This window comes from Caretta caretta, chromosome 10 (assembly GCF_965140235.1).
Source record: "Caretta caretta isolate rCarCar2 chromosome 10, rCarCar1.hap1, whole genome shotgun sequence".
Lineage (NCBI taxonomy): Eukaryota > Metazoa > Chordata > Testudines > Cheloniidae > Caretta > Caretta caretta.
In genome coordinates, this window is record NC_134215.1 from 25639276 (window position 1) to 25657331 (window position 18056).

The 18056-nt window shown below is 45.3% G+C and overlaps 2 protein-coding genes across 5 annotated transcripts in view; one reads left to right on the plus strand and one right to left on the minus strand.

The window, feature by feature from the left end:
• LOC125643428 (uncharacterized) overlaps positions 1-11861 on the minus strand; it is a 31394-nt gene extending 19533 nt beyond the window's left edge. For 2 of the 3 annotated variants that reach the window (XR_012670158.1, XR_012670159.1), the window contains exon 1: positions 11550-11861. Coding sequence is in view for 1 of the 3 variants with exons in the window: in XM_048865986.2 (XP_048721943.2) it covers positions 1344-1864; positions 2446-3049; positions 11550-11744 (1320 nt within the window). In the remaining 2 variants the exon portion in view is untranslated. Of the gene's footprint in view, positions 1-1290; positions 1865-2445; positions 3050-11549 lie in introns of those variants that run through there. The other variant, XM_048865986.2, reaches the window with a different exon arrangement.
• Positions 11862-12230: 369 nt separating this feature from the next.
• The window catches only part of USP7 (ubiquitin specific peptidase 7), a 99917-nt gene continuing 94091 nt past the window's right edge, over positions 12231-18056 (plus strand). The window contains exon 1 of one of the 2 annotated variants that reach the window (XM_048865984.2): positions 12231-12418. In XM_048865984.2, coding sequence (XP_048721941.2) covers positions 12343-12418 — 76 coding nt within the window. In that variant the 5' untranslated portion in view covers positions 12231-12342. Of the gene's footprint in view, positions 12419-13426; positions 13468-18056 lie in introns of those variants that run through there. The other variant, XM_048865985.2, reaches the window with a different exon arrangement.

An 18056-nucleotide genomic window follows, 5' to 3' on the forward strand; every position in this document is an offset into this window, starting at 1 on the left:
AATGGGGCAGGTTCATGCTGTGGAACGCCAATTCTGGGCTCGGGAAACAAGCACAGACTGGTGGGACCGCACAGTGGTGCAGGTCTGGGACGATTCCCAGTGGCTGCGAAACTTTCGCATGCGTAAGGGCACTTTCATGGAACTTTGTGACTTGCTTTCCCCTGCCCTGAGGCGCATGAATACCAAGATGAGAGCAGCCCTCACAGTTGAGAAGCGAGTGGCAATAGCCCTGTGGAAGCTTGCAATGCCAGACAGCTACCGGTCAGTTGGGAATCAATTTGGAGTGGGCAAATCTACTGTTGGGGCTGCTGTGATGCAAGTAGCCCACGCAATCAAAGATCTGCTGATACCAAGGGTAGTGACCCTGGGAAATGTGCAGGTCATAGTGGATGGCTTTGCTGCAATGGGATTCCCTAACTGTGGTGGGGCCATAGACGGAACCCATATCCCATTCTTGGCACCGGAGCACCAAGCCGCCGAGTACATAAACCGCAAGGGGTACTTTTCAATAGTGCTGCAAGCTCTGGTGGATCACAAGGGACGTTTCACCAACATCAACGTGGGATGGCCGGGAAAGGTTCATGACGCTCGCATCTTCAGGAACTCTGGTCTGTTTCAAAAGCTACAGGAAGGGACTTTATTCCCAGACCAGAAAATAACTGTTGGGGATGCTGAAATGCCTATATGTATCCTTGGGGACCCAGCCTACCCCTTAATGCCATGGCTCATGAAGCCGTACACAGGCAGCCTGGACAGTAGTCAGGAGCTGTTCAACTACAGGCTGAGCAAGTGCAGAATGGTGGTAGAATGTGCATTTGGACGTTTAAAGGCGCGTTGGTGCAGTTTACTGACTTGGTTAGACCTCAGCGAAACCAATATTCCCACTGTTATTACTGCTTGCTGTGTGCTCCACAATATCTGTGAGAGTAAGGGGGAGACGTTTATGGCGGGGTGGGAGGTTGAGGCAAATCGCCTGGCTGCTGGTTACGCGCAGCCAGACACCAGGGCGGTTAGAAGAGCACAGGATGGCGCGGTACGCATCAGAGAAGCTTTGAAAACCAGTTTCATGACTGGCCAGGCTACGGTGTGAAAGTTCTGTTTGTTTCTCCTTGATGAAACCCCCCGCCCCTTGGTTCACTCTACTTCCCTGTAAGCTAACCACCCGCCCCTCCCCGCCTCCCTTCGATCACCGCTTGCAGAGGCAATAAAGTCATTGTTGCTTCACATTCATGCATTCTTTATTCATTCATCACACAAATAGGGGGATGACTACCAAGGTAGCCCAGGAGGGGTGGTGGAGGAGGGAAGGAAAATGCCACACAGCACTTTAAAAGTTTACAACTTTAAAATTTATTGAATGCCAGCCTTCTTTTTTTTGGGCAATCCTCTGTGGCGGAGTGGCTGGTTGGCCGCTGGCCCCCCCACCGCGTTCTTGGGCATCTGGGTGTGGAGGCTATGGAACTTGGGGAGGAGGGCGGTTGGTTACACAGGGGCTGTAGTGGCAGTCTGTGCTCCAGCTGCCTTTGCTGCAGCTCAGCCACACACTGGAGCATACTGGTTTGGTCCTCCAGCAGCCTCAGCATTGAATCCTGCCTCCTCTCATCACGCTGCCGCCACATTTGAGCTTCAGCCCTCTCTTCAGCCCGCCACTTACTCTCTTCAGCCCGCCACCTCTCCTCCCGGTCATTTTGTGCTTTCCTGCACTCTGACATTATTTGCCTCCACGCATTCGTCTGTGCTCTGTCAGTATGGGAGGACAGCATGAGCTCGGAGAACATTTCATCTTGAGTGTGTTTTTTTTTCTTTCTAAGCTTCACTAGCCTCTGGGAAGGAGAAGCTACTGTGATCATTGAAACACATGCAGCTGGTGGAGAAAAAAAAAGGGACAGCGGTATTTAAAAAGACACACTTTATAAAACAGTGGCTACACTCTTTCAGCGTAAACCTTGCTGTTAAAATTACATACATAGCACATGTGCTTTCGTTACAAGGTTGCATTTTGCCTCCCCCAACCGAGTGGCTACCCCCTCAACCCTCCCCGCGGCTAACAGCGGGGAACATTTCTGTTTAGCCACAGGCAAACTGCCCAGCAGGAATGGGCTCCTCTGAGTGTCCCCTGAAGAAAAGCACTCTATTTCAACCAGGTGACCATGAATTATATCTCACTCTCCTGAGGATAACACAGAGAGATAAAGAACGGATGTTGTTTGAACGCCAGCAAACATACACTGCAATGCTTTGTTGTACAATGATTCCCGAGTACGTGTTACTGGCCTGGAGTGGTAAAGTGTCCTACCATGAAGGACGCAATAAGGCTGCCCTCCCCAGAAACCTTTTGCAAAGGCTTTGGGAGTACATCCAGGAGAGCCGCGAATGCCATGGCAAAGTAATCCTTTCACATGCTTGCTTTTAAACCATGTATAGTATTTTAAAAGGTACACTCACCGGAGGTCCCTTCTCCGCCTGCTGGGTCCAAGAGGCAGCCTTGGGTGGGTTCGGGGGGTACTGGCTCCAGGTCCAGGGTGAGAAACAGTTCCTGGCTGTCGGGAAAACCGGTTTCTCCGCTTGCTTGCTGTGAGCTATCTACAACCTCATCATCATCATCATCTTCTTTGTCCCCAAAACCTGCTTCCGTATTGCCTCCATCTCCATTAAAGGAGTCAAACAACACGGCTGGGGTAGTGGTGGCTGAACCCCCTAAAATGGCATGCAGCTCATCATAGAACCGGCATGTTTGGGGCTCTGACCCGGAGCGGCCGTTCGCCTCTCTGGTTTTCTGGTAGGCTTGCCTCAGCTCCTTCAGTTTCACGTGGCACTGCTTCGGGTCCCTGTTATGGCCTCTGTCCTTCATGGCCTGGGAGATTTTGACAAAGGTTTTGGCATTTCGAAAACTGGAATGGAGTTCTGATAGCACGGATTCCTCTCCCCAAACAGCGATCAGATCCCGTACCTCCCGTTCGGTCCATGCTGGAGCTCTTTTGCGATTCTGGGACTCCATCATGGTCACCTCTGCTGATGAGCTCTGCATGGTCACCTGCAGCTTGCCACGCTGGCCAAACAGGAAATGTGATTCAAAAGTTTGCGGTTCTTTTCCTGTCTACCTGGCCAGTGCATCTGAGTTGAGAGTGCTGTCCAGAGTGGTCACAATGGAGCACTCTGGGATAGCTCCTGGAGGCCAATACCGTCGAATTGTGTCCACAGTACCCCAAATTCGAGCCAGCAAGGCCGATTTAAGCGCTAATCCACCTGTCAGGGGTGGAGTAAGGAAATCGATTTTAAGAGCCCTTTAAGTTGAAATAAAGGGCTTCATCGTGTGGACGGGTGCAGGTTTACATCGATTTAATGCTGCTAAATTCGACCTAAAGTCCTAGTGTAGACCAGGGCTTTGAGAGTCTCTGAATGAAGTTATTAATACATAGTGCTTATCTAGTTATTATTAGATTGGCAGGTTGAAGCATTTTGGCAGGGCCATGTGTGTCATGTTGATAGGAGGGATCCATTTCCAGTGCTGGCAGTTTGCATCTTTCACTAACAATAAATTCACTTTAAACAGGACAATTCCTAATATATCTAATTTGTTAGATACTTTTCAACTTTACCTTCTCTTTTACACTTGGCGAAAGCTACTCCTATCACAACTAAACATAGCTGATCAATCAGAGTTGTATAGACAAGATGAACCATTCCTTCCATTCCTTTTTTACTTTGGGTATATATCATTGTAACTCTTTGACTTCACAATTTACTGTTTGCAGCAAAACTTGATGAGGAAAAAATCATTTTACTTTTCAAAGATGGCAAACAACAAACTGGATCATCACTGAGCAGTTTAAATGTAAACATACAATTTTTAGCAAAAGAGACTGTTTTTTACTGGAAAATTAAAGTGGATCAACTCTGTGCAGGGAAAAACAAATCCCAGCCAAGGAGATAAGTGTCTTATCTTGACTTTCTTTGAAAGTCATGTGAAAGATGTGTTATAATTGTGGCTTTGGAGAAAATATACTTGAAATCATATAAACCAAATCTTTAAATTGTTAGCAACGTTTAGATATAATAGAGCCACCATGTAGCAATATTAATGGATAGTGCTTCATATAGCTCTTTAAAAAAATGTTGCCATAAAGGGACACCATCAATTTGAAATAACCGTTCCCTGAAAATGTTGAACTTACAGGGTTTTGTTTTTTTTACAATTAACGCCTAATATTACTACAACTGAAGGAAGTTAGCAGACAAATATTTCTCTAATTTTTTACTTTTATTTGTGCCATCAATAGCTATTAGCCAAGATGGTCAGGGATGCAATCCCATGCTCAGGGTGTCCCTAGCCTCTGACTGCCAGATGCTGGAACTGGATGACAAGGGATGGATCACTTGATAATTTTCCTGTTCTGTTCATTCCCCTGAAGCATCTGGCAGTGGCCACTGCTAGAAGACAGGATACTGGGCTACATGCACAATTGGTCTGACCCAATATGGCTGTTCCCATGTTTGTATGTTTCATGGCACAGTATGGCTAATTGCATTTTCTCTTTCTTGTGATGGCATGACATCATTCTCATGAAGCACGTGCACATGCTTCCCCGGGCCCTACAAGAGGTTTTTCACCAGTAAGAGCAAAGCTTGTGTTATTTCACTTTTCAGGGCAGAAAAGGTGTCTCCTCTTCCCCTGGTGTCTGCACAAAACCCAGGATACAATAAGAGCCTAGTGCAAAAGCCTCCTTCTTTGCTCCCCAACCACCTGTATGGGTCACTGGAGTACCAGATGCTTGGCAGGGGGCTAAGAGAATTCTCCTTCATTCCCTAGACCCAACTGCAAGACAGGGAGCAGCAGAGATCTAGTAGAGCATGCAGGGAAACATCTTTATCATACCATGAACCCCAAAATGAGACGGGGGAGTATCTGCCAGCAGCAGGAAGAGGTGTTGCAAATCTATGCCCCCCGGAAGCATCCAGGAGCAAGTGAAAGAAAAAGCACCTGGCTGGGTGATTGGCACCCTGCAGTGTCCAGGGAGAAGCCAAGAGACAAGAGCTAGTTAGGGAGGAAAAAACAGAGCTGCAAAAGGTCAGGAGCAGCTGGCCTGAGACAGGAAGGCCACTTCCCACCCACTCAGGCTCTGCCTATATTAAGGAAATATGTACTGATGTAATTACATTGATATAGTTACACCAGTGCAAACCTCTTAAAGGGGCTTACACTAGTGCACCTTAATCCAGCAACACAAAGAAGTAAACTGCAACAGGGTAGGTCCTGCTTTTCCTGGTGCAGAGCATGTCCATTAGCAGTTTGTGCTGGCATAACTACCTTGATGTAATTACACCAACGTACATTCCATCAGTATAGACATGGCCACATACAGGACTCAGCTCTCTCTTGCAGGATAAGGAGAGAACAGCAGCCTTATACAAGGCAGCAGGTGGCTGGAAGGGATCCCCTGCTGGAGCTAGGTCAGTGAGTGGAGCAGGCTGGGAAGCAATTTGCATCCTTTGCAGGAGTTGGGCCAGGCAAGCAGCAGCAGCTTCTCCTGCTTCTATTTCAGCTTCCACTGTGGGAGCCAACACGAGCCAGGCCTGGACGGCAATGGGGATCCTACTACAGGCACCAGACAGGAATGTGGGCCAGAAGGTCAGTGGTAAACTCTGCCCCTCAGTGAGAATAGGGTATCCTTGTTCCTGACCTAGATTACTCTGTGGAAGCTAGATGGAGGAGGTGCTAGGAGTGGAGATGGATGGAGCAGGAGCTAGGAGTGTAGTTGGCATCTTCATCCCCTGCTCTGTCTGCAGGAACAAGATATTGGGCTAGGAATACAAAAGGAAGTGGGGATCTGTGCCAGGCTCTTCTATAGAAGCCAGGGTCAGGCTGACTGTACAGCTTGGACTGGCTTTTACTTTTAGCTGTCTCCCTTCCTATGCACAGTCATACTCTTCTGTTTGTGAGGATCATTTATACAGTGAGTGAGAAAAACAATTTTAAATATAATTTCAGAGTCTCAGGGGCAGGTCACCTCACCAGAATGAAGTTACTTCCTTTGAAATTGACTAATTTCAAGTTGACAGTGTTCCTTTAAGATCAGGTATTATTTTGTATTATGGTAGTGCTGAGAGGCCTCAGTTGGGACAAGAGCCCTATTATCCTACACAAACACACAGTAAAAGACATTCCTGGCCCTAAAGCACTAACAATCTAAGGTCCTGGTCCTGCCAACTGATTCAGGAAGATGAACCCCACTGATTTCAGTGATGATTTGTATGGGCATAAGGGCCTGCAAGAGTTGATCAACTTGCAAGATAGGGTCCTAAGTCACAACAAGTTGCAGTAAGTGAGTATAATAAACAAAAGAAAGGAGTGAAGGAGGAAAGACAAGGATAGCAGCGATAGGAACATATGGTTACATAGACTAACTAGGTGCACAATTTCCCAATTACAGATTTTTACTTTTTTTTTTTTTTTTGGTAATATCAGAAATATCTGGTGGCTGCTTGCCTAACCACATTCAGTAAGCAATTTACCACAGGTATCACAGTAGAAGAGAGTCTTGAGGAGGGATTTGCAGGAGTACAAGGTAGTGGCCTTATGAGTTAGTTTGGGGAGGGTATTCCATGAAGTTGTGGCAGTGTGGAAGAAAGCGCAAAGGTGCTTGCAGGAGAAATGGAGAAACAGGCAATCCAGGCTAGCATCACTGGTGAGAAAAATGTGGAGCAGAATGTCAGGTGAGATAGACAATAAAATGTAAGGATAGCCAAATAAGAATGGGCTGTGTTGTGAATGTTGTTAAAAGTAAAGATGAGAGCTTTTATTTGATGTGTTGAAGAAGGGGGAACCAGTGGAGGGACTCTTACGGGGTTGGCATGGTCAGAACAATGACTTAGGAAGACTTATCTTGGCAGTATTGTTTTGAATGGACCTGAGGTGGACAAGATGGATTTGTATATGTTGAACTGTGGGCAGTATTGTTTTGAATGGATCTGAGGTAGACAAGATGGATTTGTATATGTTGAACTGTGGACTTCAGGTTAGCCTGGTCAATTTATTATGATTTGTACTCCTTGTGTAGAAAAAAGTCAAACACTGTAATCACTGGGTATTATGAAATGGTACCAAAAAAATCCTTGCTGTGTAATTATTTCATAAAAGCATCTGAGATGATTAAATACAATTCCTTTGAATTTACCTCCTTCTAGACATCAGTATTAAAATTTCTTTCGTATAGATTGGCTGTCCATAGATATATTTATAAAATATAAAGGGCCTGTTTTCACTTAGATTTTTCAAAAGAGTGTAGTATGTTTTAGTGTACATTGCATTTTGAATCTGTAAACCATAATTCTCTAAAGAACCAACTCATTTTAAATTAAGATGAGTCTCCATGGGTGGATGGCACTTAACTGTGATATTCCATCTTATTAAACTAGTGATATAGGGTAGCCACTTCCCATTTAACAGGAAAATTCCTGACTGTTGCCCCATATCTCCCACAAGGTTTTCTATAGGTCAATTTTGCATTTCTTCTGCTTTTGTAGAACAGTGGGAGATGGTAACATCTAATGAAAATGCAAAGTGTCACAGTAAAATGTCACCTTTCTGAGCTCTCCCCTTTTCATCTAAGACTTTCAGAAATTAAGTGGGTATCCACTCCAGACTTCTCTGCAGGAGGACGAGCAAAGGAATTTTGGTTCCAGTGCTTAGCTTCTGAGAACAGTGGTTACCTTAAAACAGCTCAAATCCAGAAAAGCTAACATATGTGATTGGATATTTTTTAATACCTGTATTCTTCTTAGTATGGGACTGAGAGTTGACATTATGAGAAGTTGATTGTCTTTTTATTATGGTGGGTTGTTTTTCCTTTCGTTTGGACCTTGCCTACTACCCTGATCTCAGTGACTGAGGAATTAGGTAGTAACAGATAGGCATCCAACCACAGGAGTGTAAGAAAATTGTGTGTCTTGAATTGGGAATCACTGATGGAGGAATGAAGGTGTCAAAAACCTGTGCTAGTGAAAGATTTGGTAGGTGGGACTGGAAGTCATTGAGAAGGGTTATCTTTGGTTTCTCGGGAGCAGAGGTGGGGATGGGAAAGGGTGGCAGTAAGGAAGGACTTTCTGTAAGCTATTAAAGTTGGGGACAGATTAAAACACTAAGGATCGATAAAGGGGCTCCCACCTAGAACTCCTTCCTGTGAGCTCGAGTGCAAATTTGTAGACCTTCAGGCTATGCTTTCACCCGAGTAGATATTGGGATAAATCTGAGAATATTTTTTCTCTAAATTGATGTTTGGGGGTGAGTGGGAGGGGTGACAAGGAGAGCTGGAATCTATTTCTGGATAAAGCCAACTGGCAAATAGTTTAACTATTGTTTTTAAAACTATATGAAGCACTAAATCTCAAATCTTGAACTCAAGTCCAGCTAGAGGAGCAAAGCTGGGTGTTGAGTAAGAATGGCCATACTGGATCAGACCAATGGTAAGTCTAGCCCAGTATCCTGTCTTTCAACAAGAATGAACAGAATAGGGCAATTATCAAGTGATCCATGCCGTCATCCAGTCCCAGCTTCTGGCAGTCAGAGGTTAGGGACACCCAGAGCATGGGTTGCATCCCTGACCGTCATAGCCAATAGCCATAAATGGACTTATCCTCCATGAACCTATCCACTTATTTTTTTAATTCAGTTATACTTTTGGCCTTCACAACATCCACAGGTTGACTGTGCATTGTGTGAAGAAGTACTTCCTTTTGTTTGTTTTAAACCCGCTGTCTATTTCATTGGGTGACTCCTGGTTCTTGCGTGATATGAAGGGGTAAATAACACTTCCCTGTTCACTTTTTCCACAGTATTGAAGATTTTATAGACTGCTATCATATCCCCCGTTAGTCATCTATTTTCTAAAATGAACAGTCCCAGTCTTTTTAATCTCTCCTCATATGGAAGCTGTTCCATACCTCTAATCATTTGTGTTTCCCATCTCTGTATCTTTTCCAATTCTAATACATCTTTTTTGAGATGGGGCAACCAGAACTGCTTTCACTGTTCAAATGGTGGGCATACCATGGATTTATATAGTGACATTATGATATTTTCGGTCTCACTATCTATCCCTTTTCTAATGATTCCCAACATTTGGTTAGCTTTTTTTTTTTTTTTTTTACTATTGCTGCACACTGAGTGGATGTTTTCAGAGAATTATCCACAGCTCCAAAATCTGTTTCTTGAGTGATAACAGAAAAGTTAGACCCCATCATTTTGTGTGCATAGTTGGGATTAAGTTTTCCAATGTGCATTCCTCTGCATTTATCAACATTGTATTTCATCTGTCATTTTGTTGCCCAGTCAGCCAGTTTTGTGACATCTCTTTATAACTTTTCACAATCAGCTTTGGACTTAACTATTTTGAGTAATTTTCCATCATCTTCAAATTTTGCCACCTCACTGTTCACCTCCTTTTCCAGATCATTTATGAATATGTTGAACAGCACTGGTCCTAGTACAGATCCTTATGGGAACTCCCCTATTTTCTCCATGGTGACAACTAACCATTTATTCCTACCCTTTGTCTCCTATCTTTTAACCAGTTACTGATCCATGAGAGGATCTTCCCTCTTATCCCATGACTTACTTTGCTTAAGAGCCCTTGGTGTAGGACCATGACAAAGGCTTTCTGTAAGTCCACGTATACTAAATCAACTAGATCACCCTTGTCTACATGCTTGCTGACTCTCAAAGAATTGTAATAAATTAGTGAGGCATGATTTCCCTTTACAAATGTTGAGTTGACTCTTCCCCAACATATCATATTCATCTATATGTCTGATAATTCTGTTCTTTCCTATAGTTTCAACCAATTTTCCTGATACTGAAGGTAGGCTTATTGGCCTGTAATTGCTCTGATCACCTCTGGAGTCTTTTTTAAAAATCATCAATACATTAGCTACCCTCCAGTCATCAGACACAGAGGCTGATTTAAGAGATAAGTTATATGCCACAGTTAGTAGTTTTGCAATTTCATATCGGAGTTCTTGGATGAATACCATCTGGTCCTGGTAACGTATTACTGTTTATCATTTTTTCCCAAAACCACCTCTATGGAGACCTCAATCTGGGACAGTAACTGAGATATGTCACCTAAAAAGAATGGCTCAGGTGGGGAATCTCCCTCACATCCTCTGCAGTGCAGACTAATACAAAAAATTCATTTAGCTTCTCTGCAACTGCCTTGTCTTCCTTGAGAGCTCTTTTAGCACCTTGATCATCCAGTGGCCCCACTGATTATTTGGCAGGCTTCCTGTTTCTCATGTACTTAAAAAAGTAGATGTACTGGGCTTGGTGGGGGTGGGGAGGACCCCTTCGCTTATTCCAAGCTATTTTATGGTTGTTGAGCTGCTCCACAGAGGCTAGTACAGCTCAATGGCTAGAGTAGTTTCTGTGGGCCCTCAGACACCTCCTCTCTGCTCTGAAAGAAAGGATATGAATAAAAGCAGTTCTTCCGGCCCCATTCCTGGTCCTCTCACACCCAGCCCACACACGTCCTTCCTTTTGCTACCCCTGCAGTGCTCCTGCACAGGACAGGGCTCCATGGGTGGACAACAACTCACAGTCTCCTAAATCCAAATCACGACTCACAGCCAGCAAACTCCAGTTCTTCTGAGAAGGGGCCCTCCACAGCACAGATAAAGGAGTTGGATTTGCCCCCAAAAGATAGTTTAGATTCACTTATAATTTTATAAATTGGAACAATAAACAATAGATATTAGAAGTGGAACAGACCACTCCCTGCCAGTACTAGATTGTTCCCTACAGTAGATTTTCTAGCTCTTTGGGAAACATAGCTTTAGGTGGCTTAAGTGCTTTCCTTAGGGTAGACTGTAGAATTCCCATCTCACCATCCCGAAGCTTTGCCTCTTTAATACCACCAGTTACTCCTAGTCATACCCCCTTTTACCAGCCTCTTATGGATGTTTTTGAACACTTGGAAAACACATGGACATTTCCAGAGTTATGTAGACAATGAACTACCCCCTTATTACACCGTACCCCAGAGCTGGGCTGGCTAGGGCTTGGCAGGAGAGGTGGACAATTGCTCAGCAATCTCTCTCTCTAGAAGGTAAAGTCAAAAGGGGGGAGGAGAGCCAGATTTGTTCCTATCTAATAGAGCAGTTTTTTTGGGTTGAGCCCTGTCCCCCCCATGCCAGAGTGAGGGCCCTGTCTGCCAGGGAGGTGGTCTCTCTGAGAAGGCCCGTGGAGCAAAGGGGCTCCTTGCAGAGGCGCTGGAGGGAGCCGCCTATCCCCAGGGCAATCCCAGATGAGGTCCTGTCAAGGAGGGGCATTCCTTCTTGTGGCGGGACCCCTGGCACAAGCTACTGGTCTCTCCTACAAGGCAAGGGGGACGCCTCCGCAGAGGCTCTGGGCGGAAGCGGGGTCTCTCCCAAGGCAGGCCCTGGCTGGGAGAAGGATCCCGGGCAGAGGCCAGCAGGCTGATGGAGGCGCAGGGGCCGCTCCTGCGGGCGCCAGACTCTGCGGGGCAGTAGCTGCTGGGAAGAGAGGGGCCTCTCACCGGCAGATGGGTCCCTAGCAAAGGGCTCCGCTGAGAGCAGCCTCTCCCGGGCAGAGGAAGCGGGCGGTGCAGCGCGTCCATCCGGATGGAGCCCTTGTAACTCCTCCTCTCCTCTCCGCTCCAGCCTCCTGTGGCGGCGGCGGCGGCCCGGCGCTGTTCCCCCTCCCCGGCTGGCTGAGCGCCGCTGCCCCCCATGCGGATGTGACATTTCACGGCGCTACCGCGGCCGCCATTTTGAGAGAGACAGAGAGAGGCAGAGAGAAGCCCTGGCGCCTGCTACGCTCCCCATAGAGGCGGCGGCGGCAGCAGCGGCTGAGCAGCAGCAGCGAGCCGGGCGCAGGCAGCAGGGAGGCCTGCAGGCCGGGAGCAGGGCCCCAGCCTCGAGCGAGCGGCTTCCTGGGGAGCCGGGGGCCCGCGGCGCCTCCCCGACTCTCACCGCAGCAGGGATACCCGGCCGGGGAGGGGGAAGCGCCGGGCCCTAACTCCGGATCTCCCGGCCCCCGAGGAAGCCGCCGCCCCCGGCCGGTTCCCTCCTCCCCACCCCTTCCCCCGACCGGGTGCCGCCGCCGAGATTGGGCGAATAGCGAGCAAATACGTGCGCGTCTCGCTGCCTCCTCCGGCCGCCCGCTCCCTGCCCGCCGGAGCCCAGCCGGAGCCCCCCGAGGCTGGTGCCCAGGCCCCGCCGCTGCCCAGGCCCCGCCGCCCCTCCGCCCCCTGCCCTCCCAACACAGGCCTACAGCCCCCTGCAGGAAAGGCCCAGGCCGCCGCCGCGGAGCCACAGCCCCAGCCCGACATGAACCACCACCAGCAGCAGCACCAGAAGCCCGGGGAGCAGCAGCTGAGCGAGCCCGAGGACATGGAGATGGAAGGTAAAGAGCGGCTGGAGCAGGCGACGCAGGCGGCCCCGGCTCCGCTGAAGGCGCCCGGAGACCCTGGCTCGCCCCCCATTCCCTTTACTCACTGTCCCCCGCGCCCCAGCTCCAAACTCTCTGGTTCCCAGGAATCCGCTCCAGGCTTCTTCCCTACCTAACACGCCCCCTTACCCGTCTCCGGTCCCCTCTTCTACCCCACAACCCACCCCTCTTCCCGGAGCCGCTGCGGGGAATGGAGCAGTGCTGATGGCCTGGCCTCGGGCCGGGGAGAGACCTGGAAATGCCCCCCGGGGCGGGGTGGGGGTGTTACCTGCACTTCTCGAGTGAAAGGGAGAATGGGGGAAAGTTTAGGGTTTGGAAAGTATGGCTGAAGAGCCTCCAGCGTCTGTGTGCCTGGGGCTGAGATACACCAGGGGGGGTCAGATTTTAGGGTGCGACCCTTAAACGAATATCTTAATTCAGGGAGGAGAGATTGGGGTTCATAGCTGACGTATGGCTGAGGGTGGGGCCCGGGGCCTCCCGAAAAGGGGGTGCATTCTTCGGAGGGCCGGGTATTCCTGGCTGTAGTGCAGGGTTTGCTTTGGTGGGCTGCCGTGACACTCGGGCTGGTCTGTGCTCTGGAAATGGGGTTTAATGGTGGGAGGATGTCTTTTTTTTTTTTTTTTTTTTTTTTTTGGTGAGGAGGGATGTTTAGCACTCTCATCCTGTGTGGATGGGAGCATGTGGCGGTCCAAGGGCCCAGTCAATAGGGGGGGTGGACTCGCCAGTAAAACCTCGGCTGAGTTAGGACTCATCCAGTGTAGACAGTGGGGTTCGCTGTAGGTAAAGGAGGGGCTGGGGATTCGGCTGGAAAGGGGGCTGTGCTCCCGGAGGTGCGTGACCCTAAAGTGGAAGCTTTCCTCCTAGGACTAGGAGAAGGATTATTTTTAAGGGGGGGGGGTGCTGATTCAAGGGTATGGGTAGGCGAGGGAGGAGTTCCTAGTAGCGTTGCAGCTATGACTCCTGAATGTGCTGCTGGAGCAGGCATGGAGGCAGGTGATGGGAAGGTTTGTTTTTCTCTCGGTTGATTATTTTCCCCGTAGGTGAGCGATGAACGGTGGGTCATGGGGCCTAGCTATGGATGGTTTTACGGGTTGCTTTCTCAGGGTAGACCTTAGTAATGCCTCTCCCAGCTCTGTTTTCCCCCGAGTGGATCCGGCTCCTGTATTTCTGCAGCCGCCTGCCCGCCCCCCTCTTCTGTGTTGTTGACTCTGAGAGCCGCGCGGCAGGGTTTTGCCTTGCAGCCCTTCCATTGTATCTGCACACAGCCTGCCACGCGAGATGCTCGCCATTTTTAATTGGGGCACTGATCTGAGGTTTATTTACAAAAAATGCATCAGGACGGGGCCTAGCACGGGGTTCTGTGGCATTGTGTAGCACTTACGTATTCATGGGACCCTGATCCTGCACCGTCATGCCATTGCCCAGGAGAGTGTTTTGGAGGGGGAGGTTACTACGTTTCCAGTCTTGCTCTTTACCCCAGACCAGTACCTCCAATGGTCTTGTTTGGGATAAAGTCAGTTGTACTTTTTTATTAATCGTGTTTTTTTTTTTTATCTAAGGTATGAAGCTTTTAATTTGACTTGTTTCTACAGTAGAAAGTGTGTAAATACATTATCAGAAACAAATAATGAATTCCAGCTGTAACTACCCTCCACTATTTGTATTGTTTATATTAATGGATTTTTGTCTTGCTGATCAAAAATATGAATTCACCTCAGTATTAAAAGGTGTCAATCATTATGAATGCAGGTATTCAAATCAACAAGAACAATGACCATCAAAGGCCTATTTAGTTATGAAATATGCAACAATTGTAGCAAATTTAGAATCTTCTACAACCAATCATGGGTTTGTACTATGATTAATAAAGCCATTTTACTGAAAGTTGGTCGTAGTCACTACTCACTATGTTTAATGATGAGAAGGGCATTCCGTGAAACCCTTCTTTTTTAAAACCTAAGACTTTAGTGCACAATATGATAGATGAAGCACATGTGTGCTTTTTCAGTGACTGGCATTGTTTAAAAAGAACCCCAAAACCTGTCCCCAAATTGCTATATATGGATTAGATTTTTTTCATTGTAACCTCAAGAGACACATGTATGAGGTGAATTGGTTTAAAAAAATACCTGTTCACTCCTATTTGTATGTATGCATAAACATAATGTCTTGTGTATAATGAGTTTTCCAGCAGAATGTGCCATAGCCTCCAGCTATCAGCCTTGCTTTCAATATTTATTTCTAGTCCTTTAGAGTATTGACAGTGTTTAATGGTTCTCAGATTTTTATGGGCTTGATCCTGTAAAGCACTGGGCACTCTGTGGGGTGCTGAGCACTTTCAAATCCCATTAAAGTCAGTGAATGTTAACGTTGTTGCAGAGTTGAGTTCTATAAGCAGAGAGAACACAACTCTTTATAGGTAAGCCTAAGCCTCTTGGTGATCCCAACAATTTTACATTAAGCATTCCCACTTAAAAATTGTATGGATGTATCCCAATTTTGAAATCTCAATGCTCAATTCCAGAAATCTATTCAAGCCCTCATAGGCTGGTAAAATTCACACGAATGGTTCAAAATGATCATATGGACATATTAATCTGTTTGAGAATTTGTTTGCACTAATGGAAAGCTTAACAGAGTTTAGATTCTATACCTTTTTGGAGTGTTTGATTTTCATGAGAAATTAGTTTAGGTGCACTAGATCATTTAATCTAGACTCTTGTTCCCTTTCTACTGAAAGACATGTAATTGCTTATATGTATTCCCTTATTTTACTGTAGAGAACTGTGTTCAACTTTCTAATGTATGGATGTAGATACTTTCCTGAGAAGAGATAAATTGTCTTTGGAAATTGATAAATTATTTAATAAAACTTAGCTCTCAAATCTGACCCTATTTTATGCATGTTAAATGCCATTCTCCATTGAGAGATCAGATTAGATTTAGGAGGTATGTGAAGAATGTATGATGGAAAACTGAATGCACATCTTGACTTTTGAATTTTGTGAAGCCGTCTCACTTATTTGCTGTGCAGCTACACTGGACAGTTTCAAATGAGCAGAATTACAAACAAAACTATTGAATCAGTGGAATTACGTTCTGCCAGTTTGAATGTGACACTTTGTGGATACCTGTCCCTGTTTCTTTCTTTTGCTTTTGTGATCCAGTTGACTCTGTTCTCTTCCTTGAACATCTTGTAGCCCATAAAGTGTAAATATCAGAAACAGTAGACATCCAGGAAGATCAGATTGTAAAAAGAAATACTAAGAAAAGACTTTTTTACATTTTAGTTAGAAAAGAGGTGTAATTTAGTCAGCAGGTATGGAAGTGGCAGCAACAGGGTTTGAAAAGGAGTAGGTATTTATGGGGCCGTATGCTGTGCAATCTACCCTATTTGCCATGTTATATTGAACAGAATAATGTAGTATTATGAGTTGGCTTCATTATACACGTTCTTGACGCATATGGTGGTTGACATTTTTAACCCTATTTATTGTGATACAATATAGTTCCTTGCTGAGTTTACATTTTAAATATAGGATTTATATGGAAAGGTAAAAATAATGCTATTCAGTAAATGCTGACCTTTTCTGTGTACTTATTGTAAGGTCAGCAAATAGTGTTTGTGTAGTATATGCAGCTTGGCTTGTCATTTAAAAAAAACAGTGCTTTTCAGTTGCACTCCAAATGAGACTTGCTGTACTAAATTCTAGGAAAGTTTCGTAAAATCATATAACAAAGGAAAATCTGGGGTCCTGATGTGACTCCTATATAACTTGCTTCCAAGGTAAATTGTATTAAGATCTAGGCATATTCAAAGCACTTGATGCTTATATATAATCCATATAGTGCTTTTACCACTTCCCTTAAGAGACTATTTCACAGCCTAATTGATCTAGAAGGTGTTCCTGATGTAGTTTACATTTCCTTTTATTAATTTCTGCCCATTACCCTTAGTTATACTCCTGCATGTCATAGAAAGTACATTTATCTCGATTATGGTACCCTCCTTAATTCTGTTTAGTCAATTCCAATTGACCACTTTTAATTTTTCCTAATATGTCAATTTCTCTAACTTTCTGGTCATTTTTTGTTGCTTTTCTCAGAACTTTTTCATATCTGTCTGTTTTGAAGTGCCCAAAACTGAATCTGGTATTCCATGTGAGTTCACACCAGAGTCATTAACAAAGAGCAGGGAGGGAAAAATTTACTGTGAAAAGTTGCATCTGCATATGAAACCTAAAATTGCACTTTTTGCAGTATTATCCCATTGCAAGTTCATGTCTAACTTTCTGGTAACTATCATACCTTGATTTCTGCAGTATTTCTTAGGTTTGTTTTATAAACTGTGTTTCTTATGTTTTTTCTCATGGTTTAGCTTGCTTTTTTCAAAGTTATATCACATTTTATTTTTTACCTATTTTTCTAATATTTACCTCCCTTTAACTTTTTTGACCTCATGAGTGTTCTCAACTCCTCACAATATAATATCTACATAGATACTTAATGTAGTGTTCATTCGACATCAGAAAATATACTTTGTGAAATACAGATGATAGTGAAAATGTCATGGAATTCTCTTTTTGTCTGTGTGGTGGTCCTTGTCTCTGTTGAAGCCAAAGAATAATTTCTTTTGGAATCCTACATAATAACCTTATTTTTATAGATGGAGAGGACTGAGTGGAACTGTTTCTGAGGCTGGTCAGCTCTGCCCTTTAATTAATTTAAAAGAGCCAGTTCAAGACTCCCCTCTTTTTGTGTCCCCTCCCCCTCTATCTCTTGTACTACTCCCAACTTGGTAGTGATAAACTCAGGTTATAAGCTTGATCTACGTCTCTGAGTTTATGGACATTAAATTTAGCTTGTGAACATGGGTATCTTACATATCCAAGTTTCTCATATCTTACATATCCTCCTCCCGCCCCTCCCTTTTGACATTTTTCTCTGAGATGGGGGATGGTTGAATAAGATGGGATATACATGACTAGATGACTATAAAGTGAAATTAGTCTGGAGGCTTAATGGCAGTGTATCCAGTAAAGAACACAGCTTAGTCTATTGTTCCCCCTCAACAGCAACATTTAGGGCCCTTCTTGAGGCAACCTACTTGGCTCCAGGAAAGGAGTATGTGTGTTGTGTCACTCTCAGATGACCACTTCATGCTGGCTGAGGGAAGTATATCCAAGGTCTTTTCCCAGAGGATGGATATAGGACCTCAACATCTGGGCAGTAAAATGGGATAGAGTTGGATTCAGGAATCCTCCAGGGAAGGAAAAAGGGAAAAAACTAAGACATTGTGGGCTGAGAAATAAAATGTGCAAAATCTGGGGAGGCAGATGAAAGACTAAGAGAAGTGAACAGCTTAATTTTAAAGGGTGAAGGAGGACATTTTCAAAAACTCAGATTTACCTTTTTCATCCCCTCTTCCCAGTTAAGTGTGTGTGGATCCACCATATCCAGAATAGGAATAAAATCTACTCCCTATCATTACTAGGGAACTATCCTAACATAACTAAAATCATCTGTGTAAAAGCACTGTAACCTTGTATATATTTGAAACTGAGATAGTCTTTGAGTCTGGCTTCACTAAATC